The sequence below is a fragment of the Coregonus clupeaformis genome, unplaced genomic scaffold, assembly GCF_020615455.1.
Source record: "Coregonus clupeaformis isolate EN_2021a unplaced genomic scaffold, ASM2061545v1 scaf0018, whole genome shotgun sequence".
NCBI lineage: Eukaryota > Metazoa > Chordata > Actinopteri > Salmoniformes > Salmonidae > Coregonus > Coregonus clupeaformis.
In genome coordinates, this window is record NW_025533473.1 from 43,008 (window position 1) to 61,646 (window position 18,639).

Sequence of the window (18,639 nt, forward strand, 5' to 3'; positions counted from 1 at the left end):
TGAAAAAATTAAAAATAAAATTATGTATGCACTCACTAACTGTAAGTCGCTCTGGATAAGAGCGTCTGCTAAATGACTAAAATGTAATGTAAATGTAGTATGGTCTACAGCTTATCATGAGGTATTCTAACTCCTTAATATTAGAGATCGCGCACCAGCTGTTGTTAACAAAGAGACACACACCTCCCCCCTTGAGTTTACCAGACGCTGCCGTTCTGTCCTGCCGATGCATAGAAAAACCATCCAGATGTATATTATCCATGCCCTTGTTCTGCCACCACTCTGAGAAACAGGTCCCGTTGATAGGTTAGTCTCGAACTAACTGCGGTTGAAAATGAGCCGGCTGGCTAAAACCGCCACTTTTACTGAAACGTTGATTAATGTGCACTGGCCCTGTAAAAATAATAAATAAATAAAAATAATTAACTCAACGGAGCTCGTCTAGTTTGTTCTCCAGTGATTGTACGTTCGCCAATAGAATGGAGGGTAGAGGCGGTTTATGTACTCGCCAACATAGTTTTGTCAGGGTGCCTGCACGTCGGCCTCTCTAGATCCATTTTTTTTATTTTACAAGTCTCAGGGATTAGGGCCTGGTTCGGTTGAGCAGTATGTCCTGCGTCTCTGACTCGTTGAAGTAGAAATCTTCATCCAAATCGAGGTTAGTGATATCGCTGTTCTGATGTCCAGAAGCTCTTTTTGGTCATAGGAAACGATGGCGGAAACATTATGATCAGCGCAAAAAAACCCTGCAGAATTGGTCAGGAGCCAATAAAATGGCAGCTATCCATTGCAGCGCCATTCTCGGATCCCTCATGACCCGGTTGGACATGACTCCAACATTGTCACCAGGAGGGATCAGCTAATGAAGTTGGCCACTAGAGGCCTCTATCATTGTTTATAGTTGAAATGTACTTTTTCTGAGAAAATGTGCAAGAATTGCCAACACATTTTAAAGTAATCATAAGAATATTTCATTGTCATATAAAAACAAAATCTGCTCCTCTCTCGACGTAGATCGATTAACTTCACTGTTTTCGGCGTTGGACCCGCAGTCCACCACCTACATGTATTGATAAAGCTTGCATTATGGATATTTCAAAATTCTGATTGACACATCACTGTCAATCATTGTGATTGTCGAATAGAAACGTGAATGGAAAGGCGTTGCCATATGTAATTGGCTGAATTTCTTTCTATCTCTACCCTGATAGGTGTGGGTCTAATATGGGTATGTGTCATACATTCCGGAAGAAGCCCTTGGCTAGAGCCGGGGTGGTGTTTTCCGCCTTGACGAAGAAAGTTGTGCAAAGGCGGGCTGCTGGTTTCTGTATTCCGAGAAAATGGACAGCCAGGGAAGGAAAGTGGTGGTTTGTGACAATGGGACCGGAGTAAGTTTACAAACCGTGACCGTGTTCTATCGTCAAATTATGAGCGTTCCGGCTTTTGTGCTGTGCATTTTGGCAGAGGAGACGAGATGGGGAGGAACAGGAAGTAGCTCGCTTCATTGCTAGCTAGTGTAGCCACGGTCTGGGTGTGTAGTCAAAGGAATTTGTCTGTCAGCTTGTCAATTAGTTATGCATTCATTGAGGTTGGTGCATCTGTCAATTAGAGGTGGCAAGGTTCACACCGGTCGGTGGAATGTTTAGTGTACAGATTGTTTACTAGAATTCGTGAATCAGTAGCCATAAATATTGTTATCGCAGCTGTCGGCTGCTCGTGCTGACATTGCGAACTCGAATCGTCTCGAGCTAGTTAGGCGGCTGGCCAGCAAGCTCAATAGCTAGCATTCAACGTTACAAATCACTTAAATCTCGTGTTCTGCCACATTTAGCTACATCAACTATTTCTTCATCAGACATCATTACCCTGCATTTCCATCCCTTGCTTCAATTTGATTGTTAGCTCAAACTAACAAGATAAGGGTTCTCTGTAAGAACTTGCCAGCATCATCGTTAATTGCAATGAATTGGGCAAGGAAAAGAGGTGATCTGTTGCTTTTTATTCAGTAACTCCAAATGTTTAGATACAGTTTGGTGTTGTTCACAAAGAATGATGATCCAGCATATGTAGCCCCGCCCTCAACGAAACCTCTTCAAACTTGTAGCTAGTATTTTACACTGCTACATTGTTGCATTGTCTGTTGCGTAATTGGATGAGGATTTGCGCATATAGTTTTACTAAACCAGGCAGCAACAAACAAGTATTACAATTAAAGTATTGCTATGAACTGTTGAACAAGGCAAGTTAACCAACTAAATTTGTCTCGAGCAGTAGATAATGCGCATGCCTCATTCTTGTACAGTGAGGAAGTCAGAAACCATTCTTCCATGTAAGGAGTTATCAGATCTATTGCAACTCTCTTGTAAAATATGTTTGTAAACATGAGTCATCCGGTTGAAATTGACAAATATATTACAATTCATTGTTTTCACCTCCACCATTTTACCTTAAATACTATCTATTTCTGCTGTCTACATTTTTTTTAGCCATGTTCCATTCAGTGGTTAGCTGAATCAGTCTCTCTCCAGCTACCTACCACAAATAAACGATGCTGCTTACAGCCTTTGTTCACACTTCGAATAAAACAGCCTGATAGCTATTCATAGCTCGGTGAGTGTAAATGGGACACGCTGGACACTGTAGACTACCTTCTGTCTTAATTCCCCTTCCTCTCTGAGCTGATAATGCCATGTCTACTTGATGATGCATGTTATACACTTATTTTATTCTTATTACCGGAAGGTTGAGAATGAGAAGATCATTTACAGTGCCTTCGGAAAGTATTCAGACCCCTTAACTTTTTCCACATTTTGTTACATTACAGCCTTATTCTAAAATTAAAAAATTATCAGCAATCTACTGACAATACCCCATAATCACAAAGCAACTGTTTTTTTATACATTTTTGCAAATGTATTAATAATGTGAAACTGAAATACCTTATTTACATAAGTATTCAGACCCTTTGCTATGAGACTCAAAATTGAGTTCATGTGCATCCTGTTTCCATTGATCATCCTTGAGATGTTTCTACAACTTGATTGTAGAAACACCTGTGGTAAATTCAATTGATTGGACATGATTTGGAAAGGCACACACCTGTCTATATAAGGTCCCACAGTAACAACAGTGCATGTCAGAGCAAAAACCAAGCCATGAGGTTGACGGAATTGTCTGTAGCGCGCCGAGACAGGATTGTGTCGAGGCACATATCTGGGAAAGGGTACAAAAAAATGTCTGCAGCATTGTGGCCTCCATCATTCTTAAATGGAAGAAGATTGCTCAGTTTGGCCACCCGGAGAAGGGCCTTGGTCAGGGAGGTGACCAAGAACCCAATGGTCACTCTGACAGAGCTCTAGAGATCCTCTGTGGAGATGGGAGAACCTTCCAGAAGGACAACCATCTCTGCAGCACTCCACCAATCAGGCCTTTATGTTGAGTGGCCAGACGGAAGCCACTCCTCAGTAAAAGGCACATGACAGCCCGCTTGGAGTTTGCCAAAAGGCACCAATAGGCTCCCATACCATGAGAAACAAGATTCTCTGGTCTGATGAAACCACGATTGAACTCTTTGGCCTGAATGCCAAGCGTCACGTCTGGAGGAAATCTGGCACCATCCCTACGGTGAAGCGTGGTGGTGGTGGCAGCATCATGCTGCTCCTGAGTGGCGCAGTGGTCTAAGGCACTGCATGGCAGTGCTAACTGTGCCACTAGAGATCCTGGTTCGAATCCAGGCTCTGTCGCAGCCGGCCGCGACCGGGAGACTCATGGGCGGCGCACAATTGGCCCAGCGTCGTCCAGGGTAGGGGAGGGAAAGGCCGGCAGGGATGTAGCTCAGTTGATAGAGCATGGTGTTTGCAACGCCAGGGTTGTGGGTTCGATTCCCACGGGGGGCCAGTATAAAAAAATATGTATTCACTAACTGTAAGTCGCTCTGGATAAGAGCGTCTGCTAAATGACTTAAATGTAAATGTAAATGGGATGTTTTTCAGCGGTAGGGACTGGGAGACTAGTCAGGATTGAGGCAAAGATGAACGGAGCAAAGTACAGAGAGATCCTTGATGCTCCAGAGCACTCAGGACCTCAGACTGGGGCGAAGGCTCACCTTCCAACAGGACAACAACCCTAAGCACACAGCAAAGACAGCGCAGGAGTGGCTTCGGGACAAGTCCCTGAATGTCCTTGAGTGGCCCAGCCAGAGCCCGGACTTCAACCTAATCGAACATCTCTGGAGAGACCTGAAAATAGCTGTGCAGCAACGCTCTCCATCCAACCTGACAGAGCTTGAGAGGATCTGCAGAGAAGAATGGGAGAAACTCCCCAAATACAGGTGTGTCATACCCAAGAAGACTTGAGGCTGTAATCACTGCCAAAGGTGCTTTAACAAAGTACTGAGTAGAGGGTCTGAATACTTATGTAAATGTGATATTTTATTATATATATATATATATATATATATATGTATGTTTTTTAAATTAGCAAACATTTCTAAAAACGTGTTTTTGCTTTGTCATTATGGGGATTGTGTGTAGATTGAGGGGGGGAAAACAATTTAATCAATTTTAGAATAAGGCTGTAACCTAACAAAATGTGAAAAAGTCAAGGGGTCTGAATTCTTTTCGAAGGCACTGTATGTAATGTAACGTAGGTGAAAGAAGGAAGATTATGTAATGAATCATTAAAAAGAAATCCCAAGGGATTTTAAACATACATAGAAAAGTACTTCTATCGACTCAAGTGCTAGGCTATTTCTTGAAGCAAACGCCCAGTACAACCTAACAGGTTTGAATGAAATTCCCTGCATAGGTTTTCTACATAACTTCCTAAGCATGCTGCAGGTCAGGCACATCAGGTAGTGATTGTGGGATGATAACACTACCAATGCTGTAACTTTCTCTGTAACCCCTCTGAGAGTGTTCACAAACAAAGTAGGGTGGAGTTGCCCCCAGATGCTGGTCTTTTGTCAGTTTTTGCATTTCCCCCACTAATGGTTAGGATTTGGGGAGGGCAAGCTGATCCTAGATCTGTATCTAGGGGCAACTCATAAAGCACCATGTGACTCAAAGTACAGAAGGCTGTGAAGTGAAGTGCATTACTGCATTATCGATCAGGCTAGGTTATGTCAGAGTTATTGGGCTAAAAGGTTTTCTTTTAATGGAGTCTGGGCTAACTACTTTGATCAGATTTCTAGTATTTGGCTATAGGTCTATTATTGATCTCTCTTCATTGTTTTGTCATTCTGTGTGCTATGAACAACTTGCAAAAAATAATGTTTGTCACTGACCCTGCCTTTGTCTCCCTTTTATTCCTAGTTTGTGAAGTGCGGCTATGCAGGCTCCAATTTCCCAGAGCACATTTTCCCTGCGTTGGTTGGCAGGCCAATCATTCGCTCCACAGCTAAAGTGGGAAACATTGAGATCAAGGTAACCTCACTCGATTACTTCACAGGAGTGTTAGATCCCTTTTGATATCTAGACAAAAACATGTATTTTATTAATTACTAAAGAAAGTGGTAATAACCTGTTTTGAAAGGGGGTCATATAAACATTGCATATTTTTTTTCAACAGTTAACATACCTTGAATTCTGTCTGAAATAGGTATTAGTATGTGTGTTGAGTGTAATACAGAATACATTGTAATATGGGTCCTGTTTTGTCATTTGTACCTATCATCTGGGGAAAGGGGATACCTAGTCAGTTGTACAATTTAATTCATTCAACCAAAATGTGTCTTCTGCTTTTAACCCCCTCTGAATCAGAGAGGTGCGGGGGCTGCCTTAATCGACGTCATCGGGGGGTGGGTTGGGTGGGTGTTAACTGCCTTGCTCAAGGGCCGAACAGCATTTTTTCCCACCTTGCCGGCTCGGGGATTCAAACCAGCGACCTTTTGGTTACTGGCCCAACAGTCTTAACCGCTAGGCTAACTTCTTCATAGCCCTCATGAATAGGACATTTTCTTTTTTGTGGAGATTTAGGGAAGTTCTGAAATGACTGCAATGACTTGTGGAGTAGACCATGGTTCTAAGTTTTTCTTTTTCAGAAGAAACCTACATGGAGAATGGTGCACATTTCTTGATTTACACTACTTTATGTTAGATTACATTTTGCTTAGTCCCTCCACTGTGAACTTGTTTGAGCAATTTTCCTGACACTTATCCTGGACAAGGAAGCTATTTCAATGGAGATTCTCATATTATGACCATGCTTTAGTCTAGGCCTAAATCTGTGTTTTGGAAACCGGCCCTTTTGAGTTTAGTTTCTCGCAGTATTTGAGAGTTTAAAAAAAGTATTTCCTCCATTGAGTGTCCTCTGGAAATCCAACAATCCAACACACTGGTCCCTATGGGAAACGAGGCAAATCTTTACCATGGCTGGCTAAGTCCCAAATGCACTATAGTGCACTACTTTGAACCCTATGGGCCTGATCAAAAGTAGTGCACTGCATAGGGAATAGGGTGCCATTTGGGACACAGCACATGATTTGTTGATTTAGTCTAGATGTCGCACCTAGTCTTGTTATCAGGGCGTTATACATTAACAATTCCCATTGATAACATTGCAGCATTATATGAGCGGATGGGTGGGCGTCGGCAATGGTTTTTGAAGGACACTCTGATTCACCTCTGACCTTGGCTCCTCTGTCCTCCTCTCTCTCTGTTCTATCTTCTGACCCTCTGCCTCATCCCTCTCTTCCTCCCACCTCTCCTCCTTCTCTCCTGTTGAGGTAGAATAACAGAAAGATGGTAAGTGTGTATGTTTGCAGATTCATGGGCCCCTGCTGTCTGCTCGGACAGAGGAATGTCTGCGCTTGTCATCGACGAGTGGTTGTTTTCTTTTCTTTCTGAGAGATATGTCAATTGTTTGGCATTGCTTCCTCATTCCCCCTCTACTACTCTTTCCCCAGCGTTCTGTGATGAAATGGTGTTCCTGCGTTCTTTTTTCCCCTTTTTTAAAATCAACACGTTAAATACAGTGGTCTGAAAACAAAGACAGACATTCATGGTCTTGTGTACAGACAAGCAGCTGCAGAAGGAAACCGTGATATCATCATATGCGTTTAGCAGAGGAAATCATGAGAAGGGGAACATGTCTGCTCTGGCTTCTCATGTTAAAATAAACCTGCAAGCCTGCTCCTCATAGCATAAGAAACTACCACATTGAGCATGAGTTTTCCAATGCAGTTCTCTGCCAATATGAATGACCTGTTTGTTTGGTGGTAGACAGTCAGACCTATTCTGAGTTTGCCTATACTGTCGGTTATAGACATTTTCAATAGGATCTGCCCAATTAACCAAATGGATTCCATTTTACTAACAGTGTGCTCTGACTGCATGGCTGGAATCTCTATCTAATGTATCCTTCTCTACCGCCTGCTCTCTGGAGCAATGCTGAGGAGCAGTACTGAAGTCTGATCACTAAAAGCAATGTGCCCGCAGAATGACTAGATGTTGACTACAACTATAATAAGTGATGCTTGACTTGTTTAACCTTGGCCAACACCTCCCTTGGTTTTGTGGCATGCACATTTCATTTTAGGGAAGTTCTTTAAGTTGGTTCGGTAGTGTATTTTAAGATGGTGCATGTCCTTTTGTGACATTGTTACCTTCTAACCCAGATCTATCCAGCCTCCTTTGTTGTTGCTGTGGTCAGTCCGCACTGACAGTCAGTTTGTTGCTGTGGTACATCAATGACTTGGATGGAGGACACTGCAACGTCTCTATGCAGTAATATTCAACGGCCACTGCACTATTGGGGTCCCTCCAAAACGGCGGGTTCATTTCAAAAGTCACACCCTGGTTTTGACCCTAGTCTGATAAACTTGGATCTTTATCCCCTCCCTCCCCAGGACCTGATGGTGGGGGATGAGGCGAGCGAGCTGCGCTCCATGCTGGAGGTGAACTACCCCATGGAGAACGGCATCGTGAGGAACTGGGATGACATGAAGCACCTGTGGGACTACACCTTTGGTCCCGGAAAGCTCAACATCGACTCGCGCAACTGCAAGATCCTGCTCACCGAGCCGCCCATGAACCCAACCAAGAACCGCGAGAAGATCATTGAGGTGCGTATACATTTTTTACAAGTGTGTGTTTCCTTTTGTTAACCCACAACTACCAAATCTGTTTTCAGAGGACAATTTCATGAACATGCTTTAGTTTTGAAAGTGTGTGTGTGTATTCTGGAGTGTACCCGGAACGGCTGGAGGAGATCTCCTGTAAGGCCTTTTATAAGGCCTTTTAAATGATTCATCAGTCATAACAGGGATGCTCTGTGCTGAGGAGACACTAGCGCTCCCGCTAAGGAGGTTTATCTTGGAGTTGCAACTTGCCAGTCATTGTGACTAAGGCAGCAGTGCTGCCTGGCAGACCTGGGTTCAACAAGTATTTGCACTCTTTCAAACACTTAGTTTGATTGAGCCTGTCTGGAGTTTCACATGGGTGGACGTTGGACTTTTGGGACTACTCCATTGCTTCCATTGCGCCCGGCAAGGTCAATCAACCACAGCTAAAGTATTTGAAAGATTTGTAATACTATTTGAACCCAGGTCTGCTGCCTGGCGACCAGCTCCTCCGTGGGAGTCAGTCAGAGCCACTGTTATTAATGATTCAGGCTGTCCTCTGTGGGTGAGGATAAGTCCTTATCCCCCTTTTCACCCATTTATACTTCAGGTTTATTAACATGGAGGTCTATTCCTTGTGAGGGGAAGTTGAGGTTAGATTTGTTGCTGTTTTCCTAGCAGTGCAAAATGCAAAAACAAAGGTAATTTGTATAAGCAAGATGCTAAGTTACTGTTTTCTTTTGGCAGTGACTATACATTCCAGTGACATACTCTCGCACTCCCTACCTCTTTCCTAGGTGATGTTTGAGACCTACCAGTTCTCTGGGGTTTACATAGCCATCCAAGCTGTGCTCACACTCTATGCTCAAGGTAGGTTCTTTAAAACAAAATGAGGCCACTAGAAGGAAGGTAGGACACCATACCCAGTGGAGAGCACTGGGTACCTGAGATTTCACTCAACGAATTGCAAGTTAAAGTACCTTTCAGAACACATGTAGGAGGTTAAACCCGGTAATTCACTTTTGCTACGTTTCTACCATGGTAGCAATAATTATTTTAGGCTTATACTTTATTTTCCGGTACAGAAATGACCAGGTATTTCCATTTTTTAAATGGTTATTAGTTAGTAGTTACACTAATAACCTATGAGTTACTTGTTTGTTTCTTTGGGAAACAAATTAAAACAATTTATTTGGTACCAGATAGTTACCAATTATTTTAAGTACCAGAAAGTACCCATTGACACCACATCCTTTCCTACAGTAGTAAATACCTAGTATCATAAAATAAAGTGCTTCCATTTGTGCTGGACTGCTTGTATTTATAACATCGAGGTCTTTCTCTGGAAAAAATGAACACAGCTGCGGAATGAGGGATGAAACAGGCTGTGCTAATGTGTGACCCTTTCAGTGGCAGGACGAGGGTTGAATATGCAGTAGCACGTAGTTGAATAGGTAGCGGGATACTTCTTGTTGTTCTATACTAGACTTTCATTGGCCAGCACATTTGTAGGATCTAGGCCTTTCATTGGCCTGTACATTTGTTTGATATTGAACCAATATATTCTGACGGAAAACTCTTGACACCAAGAAATCGGTATTAACAATTAATAAAAAGCTTTCCGTTTCAAACAAGTAATGACAGAAATGGTCTATAATGTTGATATGGGCTTTGGAAAATGTGTTTTCTCACTGGCCCTATTCTGATGTTGGCACTGGTGTGTTTTTTAGGTCTACTGACGGGCGTGGTGGTGGACTCTGGTGATGGTGTCACCCACATCTGCCCCGTGTACGAAGGCTTCTCCCTGCCCCACCTGACCCGACGCCTGGACATTGCAGGACGGGATATCACGCGCTACCTCATCAAGGTACACCCTCGTTCCCCACACGTGACTCTGGTCTTAAAATGTCCTGTCCAGAAACGACTCCTAGCCCCTAGGCATGTGCTTGTGTAGATATGAGAAGACTGAATAACACACTATGATGGATATTGCACCTTGCCCATTGGAGCTACTACCATATATATTTATACCTATCTAGCCTAATTCTTTCAGATCTACACAAGAGCCTAGGGGGAACTAACTAGGGGTTGATTCCCGGACAGGGCCTTTGATAAGCTTATTTCCCTCATGAGTATGTCTGATGACTTGCTAGTGGAAAGCAGTCGATTGTAAACCACACCTGTTCATTATTACATGTCAAGATTTGTGAGGAGAGATTAGGAAAGGTGACTATTTTAAAGCGTATTGGAGACTTCAAAAATGAATTTTGCAGTCCTTTACAACTATGAGATCTCTGCAAACCAATCAAACCCATCCCTGACCTCTGACCTTTATCCATCGTCCAGCTGCTGTTGCTGAGGGGCTACGCCTTCAACCATTCGGCGGACTTTGAGACGGTGCGCATGATGAAGGAGAAGCTGTGCTACGTGGGCTACAACATCGAGCAGGAGCAGAAGCTGGCGTTGGAGACCACCGTGCTGGTCGAGTCCTACACGGTCAGTAACAGCCTTACACGGTCATCATGCTGGTCGAGTCCTACACGGTCAGTAACAGCCTTACACGGTCATCATGCTGGTCGAGTCCTACACGGTCAGTAACAGCCTTACACGGTCATCATGCTGGTCGAGTCCTACACGGTCAGTAACAGCCTTACACGGTCATCATGCTGGTCGAGTCCTACACAGTCAGTAACAGTCTTACACGGTCATCATGCTGGTCGAGTCCTACACGGTCAGTAACAGTCTTACACGGTCATCATGCTGGTCGAGTCCTACACGGTCAGTAACAGTCTTACACGGTCATCATGCTGGTCGAGTCCTACACGATCAGTAACAGCCTTACACGGTCATCATGCTGGTCGAGTCCTACACGGTCAGTAACAGCCTTACACGGTCATCATGCTGGTCGAGTCCTACACAGTCAGTAACCGTCTTACACGGTCATCATGCTGGTCGAGTCCTACACGGTCAGTAACAGTCTTACACGGTCATCATGCTGGTCGAGTCCTACACGGTCAGTAACAGTCTTACACGGTCATCATGCTGGTCGAGTCCTACACTTTCAGTCTCATGTCTGTTCAACCCCCCCCCACCACCAGTGGCAACCTTTGTTCTTGTATAGCAGGTCACAATGGAAAGCTGACATTAGTGTTCTTATGGTACAAGTTCAGGTAGTACAACCCTGTTTCAATCAAAATATTTTCTCCTGTTGTTTTGTGCATTCTGAGCCCAACCCTGCTTTGTCATCTAAACAGCACACCAGATCAGTGTTGACTAGTTACTTGGAAAAGTAATATTACTAGTTACATTTAACAAAAGTAACGCGTTACGTTATAATATTACTTTGTGTGGAAAGTAATGCATTATATTAGTAGTTATATTACTTTGTTACTTTCATGATTTTTTTTATTTTTTTTAAATCTAATTGTTTGCTTGACTGTCGGAGGGAGCAAGGTGAACCGTGTGCTCTACCAAAGATGGGCTACTTACTAACTCAGGTTTGAGCACTAGTTTCTCCTTTCATCTGTGGCGCTCCTTTCCTGTGCTAGTCAACAAATGCTGTGCTATATATGGGCAGCTTAATTAGCCATATATACTGTAAGCCAAACATCTGTACAGATTTCCTATCTTTTCATTCAAAATATTTCTCTCGAGCCGCATGTTCATAGAGATGTATAGCGGGCACATTTGTCTCTAGACAGGAAAGCCTCTAAGGGCTTTGCTATCACAGAAGCGATCAATGGCAAAGATCAGAGGTGCACCCCTCTATATATTTCAGCTGCCATGACATTTCTCCAAACAGCCTTTCTCCGCTCGATCGAGAACTAAATGAGGAAGCAATTTGAGATCGGATCATGGAAACGTGCCCGGTAGAGAGAGAATTCTGAAAGTAATGCACGTTGTTTGACAGTGTAACTGTAATAATATTACCCAATTTGAAAAAGTTAAAAGTTAGTTATAAAAGTAATCTGATTATGTAATGCATTACTTTTATAATGCATTACCCCCAACACTCCACCAGATTCTACTTATTAAAGTCTTACCTGGTAAGGGTGACACCATCCTACACCAAGAATAAAAGGATTCATCTGTATTTGAGGACCGTCTATATGGTAACACTACCTCCTTGTGGACATAATGTATCATGCAGATGATCAGATTATATTTTTAGAACAGTAGAACCCATATTTAGTGTGGGAGGAGCTCTTGAACCAAGCTCTGGATGCCCCCAGGTTACTTAGTCAAGTCAACCACGTGCACAGATCCCTGAGCAACCTGGGTTCGATGGCCGGGAGGGGTTTGGCGGTGAACCACGAAGTAACCGCGAGTCCCTGTGATGTAAAGAGGGAGTGGATGGAATTTTCCATATGTGTGGCGGGCGGCGGCGCACCTCCCTGTTTCCCTGTCCAAATCCTGGAGAGGGAGAAGGAGAGGCGGAGGACAGAGGATGGAACAAGAGCAGTACTGTAGCGTTGAAGAAACAACTCCCCCTCCATCGGCGTGACATCATTTCCTGTACGGCCCAGACTCCCACACAACGTGCTGACCTGGTTTCTGTTTCCTCCTCTGGACTCCAGACTGGGGCCGTCAATGGACCCTTTATGCTCCCCCACATAGTGTTCCGCCACGCTCTGCAAAAGGCCTGTCTGTCAGCCGGCTCAATCTGACCAGAGGGAGAGAGACTCTTACTTAACGTTGCCAGTGTCCAAACAGTGTCTATTGTCCATCTCTAGCCTAGCATTGCCTTCCGATTTCCCTAGCAGTGTTCTAGCATGAAGAAAGCCATCAGTCCTGTCTTGATGTCAACTAAATGCTTGTGTGAATGTTGTTCCCCTTTCTGTGTCCTTAGCTCCCTGACGGCAGGATGATAAAGGTGGGAGGGGAGCGGTTCGAGGCCCCTGAGGCTCTTTTCCAGCCCCACCTCATCAATGTGGAGGGAGTCGGGGTGGCAGAGCTCCTCTTCAACACCATCAATGCAGCAGACATCGACACCAGGTAACTCCATGACAGACTCCCCCTACTTACTAGTGACCTAGTAATTTCCAATCCTCTCTCCTTTCCTTTTCACTTCCTCTATCTCCCTTTGCCATTTCATTAGTTCACGTTCTAGTCATTGAGTGGATGCTCTTGAGCAGTGTGATGGTGTAGAACTGCATAGGCAAAACCCTAGCAGTGCTATGATGGAATTAGGGCTGTCCCCGACTAAAAAAGTTGTCTTGGTCGACCTATCAATCGATCGAAATGTTTAAATGTGTATTTTTCCATATATAAACACATCCTATGTGTTATAATCAAATCAACTATACAGTGCATTCGGAAAGTATTCAGGATTTGAGAGGCTTGAGAGGGTTTGCAGAGAAGAATGGGAGAAACTCCCCAAATCAGGTGTGCCAAGCTTGTAGCGTCATACCCAAGAAGACTCGAGGCTGTAATCGCTGCCAAAGGTGCTTCAACAAAGTACTGAGTAAAGTGTCTGAATACTTATGTAAATGTGATATTTCCGGGGTTAAATTTTTTTTTTTATAGCAAAAATGGCTAAAAACCTGTTTTTGATTAGTCATTATTGGATATTGTGTGAAGATTGATGAGGAAAAAAACTATTTAATCGATTTTAGAATAAGGCTGTAACGTAACAAAATGTGGAAAAAGTCAAGGGGTCTGAATACTTCCCGAATGCACTGTATGCACTGAGCTTGTCAGATGCTTTAAGTGAACTGTTTGATGAAATAATTAAGACAAATGACTAGACAGAGTCCGACCGCAATTTATTTGATTGTGGCTCAGACTTGCTGCGCTGTGTTAAAAAAATCCCTAATTTGTTTAGTAAAAACATTCCCTATTCCCTCAACCCTTGCTCTCGTTACATGACACGTATGCATCTCATGCACGTGACCAATAGGGCCAGACCTATAGCATATCATAATCACATCAATAAATTGGTTATAACAAACTCTGAACACGTGACAGCAGAATGGAATGCGGAGGACATGACAAACTCGAAACGGGGGAATGTTTACTGGTTGCTCAGGAGGTAAAGGGGAAGTCAGATGTGTGGAATCAATTTGACTAGTTGTGGAAAATACTGGAGATTAAGAAAAATAAGGTAAGGAGCAAGCGCTGCGTGCATATTATGTGTGCCAAACAGGTGCTGTTAGATTACAATATCATTTTTCGGACCGTTTTGGAACAATGTAAAAAACACGAAATAAATTATAAGCGTACCAGAGAGGCTGTTGTAATGTTTTTTTGTAAAGCCTTTATTACAGCAAAGATTAAAAACAGCATTCATTCGTGAATGCAATTTCCGAAATGGAACGGTTTAGGCCTATTTATTGTTATGCTAATTATTCAATAGTCGCTTTATTTTATTTTAACTAAAATGCTTGATTGCGTATCAAATCATGAATGACTCGTATGCTGTGTGATGACATTAACTAATACATTATTGATTGATACAGTAGCCTGTATAAGTATTGAAATATAGGCCTAAGTAAGTTACGGTATTAACAATTAACAGGATGCGCTCTTTGGCCTACAGCTTGATGATGGTTATTCAAGGCTGCTATACTTATGACAATGACATTACTTATGATTATAATGATGATCATAATATTAATAACAATAAGGAGATCAAGGAAAAAGGAGGGTTGTTATTATTATTATTATTATTATTATTATTATTATTATTATAAATCATTTTCTGACAATTTGGAAAGGTGTAAACACTAAATACATTATAAATAATACCAGAGAGGCTGGTCTAATGAAAAAAATAAACTTTATTACAGCATAGCAAAGATTTAAAAACAGCCAAATTTGTGAAATTGTTTATCCGACATGTGGTTGCGTGAGGCTTGGTGCTCACAGAATCAGTAGGCTATTAAACAAACACTCAAACAGGCAATAGAAGTAGGATCTGTGTTATTTCTGTAACGATATATATGGATGATTTATAAAGCCATGCACATTTAACAGTTAGGCCATTGATTATACACCTAATTAAGTTGGTTTTCTCTCTCCTCACTTTTCTTAGACATGGCAAGGGCTGTTTTTCTCATCTGCTGCCTCCGCCAAATTGTTCTCAACACCAATATGCTGGTTAACTTTGCTATTATGCAAATAGAAACATGGCCTAGGAAAAGGCGCCAATTCAACAGCGCACTGATGTGTTTCAGAACCGTGGACAGCGACCACTATCCAACGAGGGAGGAAGCGCATTGGTTATCAAATTATTATTTTTATTAGTGTTACACCATTGTTCTTATGTAATATAAAAATATACAATTTCAGTAGCACATGTCTTAGACTGATGGACTGTGCCATCCCCACAGCCTCCACAATGGATCAGTCCACTCAGACAGGAGCCAATCAGACAGGTGTCTCGTACACCATGGTTTATTATTTTTTGCTACTGCTCGACTAAAGAAATCTCGGTTGACCAACAGCCTATCGACCAAACAGTCGACCAGTTGACTAAATGGGGTCAGTCCTAGATGAATTATCACCATTTTCCTCCATATTGTATTTTTGGTTTTCTATTCTCTAAAGCCCTTCTCTTCCCTAAACATCCTCACCTCTCCTCAGGGCTGAATTCTACAAACACATTGTGGCCGAATGTTCTCTCTTTTCCTCTCTCCATGTCACCATTCTTACTCACCTGAAGTGATTTCTCTCCATTCCTCTTCCTTCCTCCATGTCTTCCTCTCCTCCCTAAACGTCTTCTCCTTCTCTCCACAGGTCTGAGTTCTACAAACACATAGTGCTGTCGGGGGGCTCCACCATGTACCCTGGCCTTCCCTCTCGACTGGAGCGGGAGCTCAAGCAGCTCTACCTGGAGCGCGTGCTGAAGGGAGACGTGGATAAGCTCTCGGTGAGGACACACACAGAGTGCCATTTTATATATTTACTTTTTAAGTAGCATGCTTGAAGTACATGTCATATTTTATTGTTGCTGTTTTTAGTGCCGGTTTTACTGTCCAATGTTTGGCTTTTAACGGATGGACAACTACTAACAGACATTTTACTATATTTTCTCGCTGCAGTCATTTGATCGGCCACCAGGAGGCGGTGTAGCCCTAAATTGAATTTGTGTACACAACACAAGCAATGTGCTTCTTCAACACAGAGTGAACTATCTTTGTCATGGGACCATGTTTAAATCATGCACTTGACAACGAAATTAAAATATAATGTCTCATTGTTCCTTACTCATTCCTTTACACTGATTGCTCAATTTGGCAACAATATCCATTTCAGAATTTTCAATGCCTGCTGGTTGAGTTCATGGAGACAGCCTTTTACTCTAACCTGTAATTATTAGACGATTTCACACCTATTTTTAGCTAAGGTTGTTAACAGACACTAACAGATATTTTTCCTTCTCCTCCCACTCTTCTTCTGTCTCTTTCCCTTTATCTTCTATTTCTCCTCTTCCCCCTCTTCTTCTTGTGCTCTTGCTCTCCCTTGTCGTACTCTTCCCTCCTCATCTTCTATTCTGGCTCTCCTCCTTCCCTGCTCGTGTGCAGAAATTCAAGATCCGGATCGAGGACCCCCCTCGGCGCAAGCACATGGTGTTCCTGGGCGGGGCCGTGCTGGCCGACATCATGAAGGACAAGGACAACTTCTGGCTGACGAGGGAGGAGTACCAGGAGAAGGGGATTCGTGTCCTGGAGAAGCTGGGCGTCACCGTCAGATAAACCCCCTCCAAGATGCACGTGTCTGGGCTAAGTCTGAAATGGCACCCTATTCCCTTAGTGCATTACTTTTGACCAGACCCCATAGGGTAGTGCACTATCTAGGGATTAAAAGTAGTGCACTATCTAGGGAATAGGGTGCCATTTGGGATGCTGCCTTGTTTTCTCTCCCGTCCTCCTTCTCTGCCACGTCCTCCACTTGATATCCATCTATCGCTCACCTCTTCTTCTTCTCGACGCGATCATCTGTTTTTACCACCTCTGTCCCAGATTTGCTCGCTCACCCTCTCCAAGGGCATGTAGGGACGGACGGAAAGGAGGGAGGGACGAATGGGGTTGGGGAGGTGGGAGGAGATGGATGAGGAGCTAACAAGTCATCTCCTGGGAATAGTTTCAATCATGTTACCCAACTTATTCGGTCAAAACACGATCCCAATGATCATTAAGATTAAGTCAATTATTATTAGGGATTCATTTATAGAGGGGGTATCGGATTGCGCTGTGTTGTGGGCACAGGGTACACAAGGGGCCCCCATCAAAGGCAAGCTGCCCTTCTTTTTAAATCCACCCCTCCGCCTATCTTAGTCTTTTGTCCAGTCTTAATTGTCAGGGTGATTGCTTGCTCCTCTTGAGGCCCTCATAACGAATGGGTACACGCTCTGTTTATCCCTGAGGTTAATTTAAGGTTGTTTTAACGTTGGGAGGAGGTCAGGGGGTGATGGTGGGTTAGAGGGCAGGTGGTTTTTGGGGCATGTATCTCCTTCTCACAGGGTTCACCTGCCCACTTGTCCGACTCCCATATCCAAACAGTCTGTTGCCATCATGTGATGGTGACAAAAGGAAACGGTTGGCCTTCCCTCACGATAAAAAAGGCATTTCATTCCACTGATGGCAAAATATTTGCCATTTTATTCAATTCCAATGAGGACTCCTCAGCCTTTTCTTTGAAGTCACGTTTTGTGTTCACATTCATTTTGCTGATGCGCTTTCTTTTTGGAGGAGAAGAGATTTTGCCTTTTGTTTTGTTGGACTTGTTATTTGTACGTTTGTGTGTATTTCTTTGCAGTGCATTACTCCCGTGTTTTCTGGTAAAGAGTGAGGATGTCGTCCTCATCATGGCTGTTGGACACACGAGTAATTCGGTTTTTAAGGTCTGGGTTACAATCTGCCCTGAACAACAAGTCTAAGATCTCTATCCCAAGCCTATCCTTAACCATTGTGAGCTAAACAATACATCAGACCTAGGACCAGTTGTTAAGGGCATACTGAACCGTAACCTGTTTAGAGGAAGTCATTCTGAGACCAGTAGGAACTCTCCCTATTCTCAGCTCCAGTGAAGATTCATTTTGAGGTTAGGGGTTATTGGGGGTGGGGATTTGTTGGGGGGTGTTGAACATTTGTAATATTAATAAGAATTTGGTTGTCAGTAGACATGGAGACCACATAAAAGCTGGTATTTAAGGTTTTCCTTTTTGGGTTTTCATATGTATATTGGAGGTACTTACACAATATATATGTATTATTTTCTTTTTTGACAAAACGGTCATCCAGTGCCAAGTGCAGTTATTGTAGCTGGATCTTATTTGTTTTCTTTTAGTTTTTGTTCATAGCATAACTGCCTACCGCTGATTTAAATAAAGCAAAGTGATTTATAAATACCTGGTTGTGCTCTGTCTTTGAGATGGACCATGTGGTCGCCATAAATACTTGTGACATTATCGTCGTTGCCGGCAGTGATCCTAAATAAGAATGAATTAGAAGAGGTGAATTGCCTCAAAATAATGAGTTGGTACATTCACGTGTACGGATGCATGGGTATGCTGTGTAACTATGTGGTCATATTTAGAATGAAGGCTGCAGAGAAGAATGCGAGTGGCTCTTGGTGAG

General features: G+C 43.0%; 1 protein-coding gene across 1 annotated transcript; it reads left to right on the plus strand.

The window, feature by feature from the left end:
- Positions 1 to 1,247: 1,247 nt before the first annotated feature.
- LOC121572410 (actin-related protein 2-A) lies at positions 1,248 to 18,410 on the plus strand. Its single transcript, XM_045212479.1, has 9 exons — positions 1,248 to 1,388; positions 5,313 to 5,423; positions 7,847 to 8,062; positions 8,857 to 8,929; positions 9,790 to 9,926; positions 10,406 to 10,555; positions 12,909 to 13,054; positions 15,797 to 15,929; positions 16,585 to 18,410. Exons 1-9 carry the CDS (start codon positions 1,341 to 1,343, stop codon positions 16,753 to 16,755), a joined length of 1,185 nt encoding a protein of 394 aa, XP_045068414.1. The 5' UTR covers positions 1,248 to 1,340; the 3' UTR covers positions 16,756 to 18,410.
- The last annotated feature ends 229 nt before the right edge of the window (positions 18,411 to 18,639 follow it).